This window comes from Apaloderma vittatum, unplaced genomic scaffold (assembly GCF_000703405.1).
Source record: "Apaloderma vittatum isolate BGI_N311 unplaced genomic scaffold, ASM70340v1 scaffold2165, whole genome shotgun sequence".
Taxonomy (NCBI): Eukaryota; Metazoa; Chordata; class Aves; order Trogoniformes; family Trogonidae; genus Apaloderma; species Apaloderma vittatum.
In genome coordinates, this window is record NW_009718648.1 from 89,725 (window position 1) to 94,133 (window position 4,409).

The window sequence follows — 4,409 nt, forward strand, 5'->3', positions numbered from 1 at the left end:
TAGGGAGGCAGACGGCTTCTGACTTGGCCACCTGGTTTCTGTGACCAAGAGCTCTTTATAACATTTTTCTGCACCACTGTAACTTGCAGATCTGGGTGCTGATCATTGGAAGAAGCACACAAATTCAGCCCATTAGTGGCTCAACCTCGTTTCCCAGCGCAAGCATGTAACACGAGAGGAGAGTGGGGGATGGTGGTGGTGGGGAAAGGCTGAAGCATGAAAATGATAGAGACAAAGATACCCATACTGGAAGGAGATGAAAACCAATTTCCACCCTCCTGGGTGGTTGTGGGGTCCCTCTCTGACAGCCCCACGGCAGAGAGAGGTGATGGGAGCATGGGGCGTGGCAGCCCTTACCTTCTCATTCTTCCTCTCCTCGGTCTTGCCAGCGGGTCCAGGGGTGGGGGGTGCCACCCCCCCCCGGGGCCCCGCTCCCCACCTCACCATTGAGGTGGGCTGCACTGACGTTGGGCGGTGTGATGGCAGCAGCAGCAGAGGTGAGGGGGATGAGGGGCCGGGCCCCCGGGGCGGGCGGCTGATGGCCGTGCTGTGGGGAGACGGCAGGGTGAGGCCGGATGGCTGCTGCTGGCAGGCGGGAGGGCGAGCTGGGTGTCCGCAGGGGAGAGACCGTGGCGGTGGGACGCTCTGGGGTCGGCACTGGGGGATGAGCTGTGGAGGGAGGACAGAGCAAGGTTAAGGGCCGCGCCATGTGCTGCCAGATCTGGCCCTTCAGTGACCATCACAGCTGTCAAGTGCCAGGGCCCAACAGGTTGCTAAGCTTAAAGTCTTAACCCAGGATACCACAGCCTTCGAGTTTGGGTAAATTCTGAAAAATCCCCCTCTCAGCCTGTCTGCAGTCACTCAAATGGCTGGCCATCCCTAGTGATGTGGAGTGGCATGAACATCCCATGTTTGAAAATAAATAGCAAGTCTACCGCTTTTTTAAAACACCTTATCTTATTCCAGCTGAGCTGTTTTCCAGACCTCTGAGACCCCCTCCTAACCTGACAGGTTTCAGAACAACACAACATAGAATCATAGAATCATCAAGGTCAGAAGAAACCACTAAGATCATCTAGTCCAACAATCTACCCAACACTACCATGACCACCAAACCATCCCCCGAAGTGCCACATCCACATGTGTTTTCAATGCTCCCAGGGATGGTGACTCCACCACTTCCTTGGCAGACTGTTCCAAAGTCTCACCACCCTCAGAATAAAGAAATTTTTCCTAATATCTAATCTAAACCTCCACTGGTGCAACTTGAGGCCTTTTCCTATTGTCCTGTCATTAGTAACTTGGGAGAAGATAGTTGCAGAGAGCAATGAGGTCTCCTCTCAGCCTTCTCTTCTCCAGACTAAACAATCCTGGCTCCCTCAGACCTAAAGGGTTAGCCCAGATGATCCACATTGACCTCAAAGACATGGCAATTACAAAGAAAGCTCTCTTGTTTTAGCACTAACAAAATGTTCAACAGCACATCACTGTGCTGCACAAGATAAATCAAACAGACATCCATTGGAAGATTTCTGACCTCAGCCTTGTCTCTGCCAGCAAACTCCCGAAAGGACTACACAGTGCCTTTTAGTCTTGTTGCCCTACTGAGAAAATCCTGCCTACAAGCACTGAGAACCAAGAATTAGCACTGGTCTTGTTTAATGGTGATGATGACACACTGCTGAGGTCAGCTCTCCAGGGATTCGGGAGCCTGTTGCATGCCTCATGTAGCAAAATGTGTGACAGAGCCCTAGTTTCTTTTTCACGGCAGTGTTACCTTTGACTTCCAGGTTGGTTGCCTGCTTAGGTGTAACCTCAGCAGATCTAATTCAAGTATGTACAGTCCAGAAGCTGAGTCCACACTCAGACATTTCCTCACCTAAATGTTTCTGTAGTAGAACCGGCTGGAATATGCTCATTTCAGGAATGATTTCAAGGTTTCATAATCTGGTTTAGTTTTGCCTCAGTGCAAAATTTGTACCTTTGAACATTTTTCTGAGCACAACATACTCATCCAACCCTCAGTAGCCTATATTTTGGTCAGGTGTCCTGGGATGTGCAAACATTCAGTCACTGCACTGTTCTCCTTTGCAAAGAGCAGCTCTGGGCAGTTGTCTATACCCTATGTAACTTGGGCCAGGTTCAAGGCTGAAGTCCGGCTGAACTACATCCAATCCTGACAAAAGGCTTTGAGTCCAACAAATCAGTTTTTCTTTGACCAGGAAGCATTTTTCTTGAAAATATCTGACTCAGTCTGATCTGTGGGTTTCTTATGGATTCATTTTAAGGATACATTTTCACACAGAACCGGCTGGAGTTCACTCAATCTATGACTAAATAACAATGTGAGAACAACTCAAACAACTATTTTCTGTTTCTGTGGTTAACAATGGCACTCAAGGACCGAAACGATAAAGAGTGCCATTACTCATACATACCACACTGGCTGAACACCTCTGCCAGGAGGGAATTTCGACCCCCAGGCTTATGCCCTATTATCAGAAGCAATATGAACATATTGGGCCAGTGATCATCAGATTAACACCTCCAGAGTTTATGTGATTCTCCCTCATGGTAACTCCTTGACTAAATAACATCTCTTCTTATTAATGCTGCCCATAGCAAATCAACTAAACTATTATTAACCAGTCTTGATGTGATTTTATGATGTGATTTTATGATGCACGAGGAAGGATCTAAAAGTTGTTGTTACAGATGCCTTCAAGAGTATTCTTACTATTGGTTGTCACTTCCCCCTCACTGGATTCCCAAGAACATATATTGGAAAGCGCAATTTCCCTCGAGAGAGCCAAGCAAGGCACCACTGGTTATCTCAAACTGATTCCCTCCTTCTGATTTTCCCATTTGGAACCTTTGCGAAGAGCAACCACTGCTGACAGAAATCTAATTTTCCAGGATGGTTAAGCTTGTAGGGTCAAGGTTTTGAGCTACTGGTTGTAAGGAGCAATGGCTTTCCTAAATTTAGAGGAAAAGCACGATAATGGAATTCCACTGCGTGTACCTGGATGCAGAAGACTGGTTTGATAATAGTAATAGGTACATTACTTCCTTCATATAGGACTTGGTGTTTCCAGACACAAAGGCAACAGAAAACATGAGAAACAGTAAAATAAATGGCCTGAGAAAAATCAACTCTTAGCAGAGCTCTCACATTTTATTCTGTAATTTCATCTGCTTACTGTTACAATGTATGCCTTTGCTCTGGGATCTCTGGATCTGGACTGTGCTGCATCAAACATGCTATTAATTAACAATGCTCACTGAAGGCTATTTTTGTTCTACACCACTCATATTTCATTTTGGGTGTATTCCTACATTAGTGGCCTTGTGCAAAATTGATTTGTTACTCATGTATACTTCAAGCCAACAGAAACGTGATTTGAATACTGTGCCAGCTCTCTTGCAAAGCTTTTCCAAAAGTTGCATTGCCTTGTCCTGCAGGACTAAAGAGACCTTTTCAGGGGCTCTGGTCCACAGGTTACTGGTGGGAACAGCCATTATGGAGAAGATTTCATGACAATCATGAAAAACTTCATTTATCCTGGCCCAGGTTTATTTAATTAAAACAACAATCTCATGAACCTTCTGAAAGGTCTGGAGACCTCCCCACTTAGGAGGTTTTGGAGCAGCTATATGGTCCCTGGATCACCCTGCCAGCCAACTTCTTGGCACTTTGTCAGAGTGAACTGGAGGAGCAGTCATAAATCAGAGAAGCTGCTGGAGGTGTAGTACAGCAGCACTGTGAAAGGAAGGTGTGGGGCATGACAGGTGTGTGGGGCAAAATGGTCTGTCACCTCAGTTTCAGGGGAGTCTCTCTGTCTGGTTGGCATGTTCACAGGAGGCACCAGAAGCCCCCAAAAGCTTCCTGAGAGCCTTGTCCAAGAGGGGACATTTCTGCCTTTCCACTGTGGGAAAAGAAGGGCTTTTGGAAGGGTATGACTTGTCGAGAGAGCAGCACTTTCTGAACTAGACAAGAAGAGGACAAATCAATTATTCTCTAGTGTGACATGGATGCTGTGTAAAGGTCTGACACTGTTGAGCAGTCTGCACTTTTCAAGATTCAGATTCACAAGTATTTGATTACATTTTCTTCCCTTTGGTCTGGGCTGTGTAGGAGGCGAGATTAAATGGCCATAATGGTGCCTTCTGGCTTCAAAAGTTATGAATCCATGATTTATGCTCCAGTGTATATCTCATTTGTGCCTGCTCTGTTTTGTATCTAAGACCTCAGTTTTCAGCACAGTCCTTACTGATCTTCCTTTGTAAACACAATAGCTCATATCCCTATAAAATGTAAGAAACAAAATGTTTTAAATTTTGCTATAAAGTTCAATCACAGCATTTACTTTTACTTTATTCAACATCAGAGCTGTTTAACATCAGGGAAA

At 45.8% G+C, this 4,409-nt stretch overlaps 1 protein-coding gene across 1 annotated transcript in view; it reads right to left on the minus strand.

Moving 5' to 3' along the window:
- The window catches only part of SH3RF3 (SH3 domain containing ring finger 3), a gene marked incomplete at its 5' end in the record, with an annotated part of 93,278 nt that overhangs the window by 35,232 nt on the left and 53,637 nt on the right, over positions 1 to 4,409 (minus strand). Inside the window, 2 exon segments of the mRNA XM_009870318.1 lie at positions 358 to 435; positions 437 to 669. Of these exon segments, the coding sequence (XP_009868620.1) occupies positions 358 to 435; positions 437 to 669 (311 nt within the window).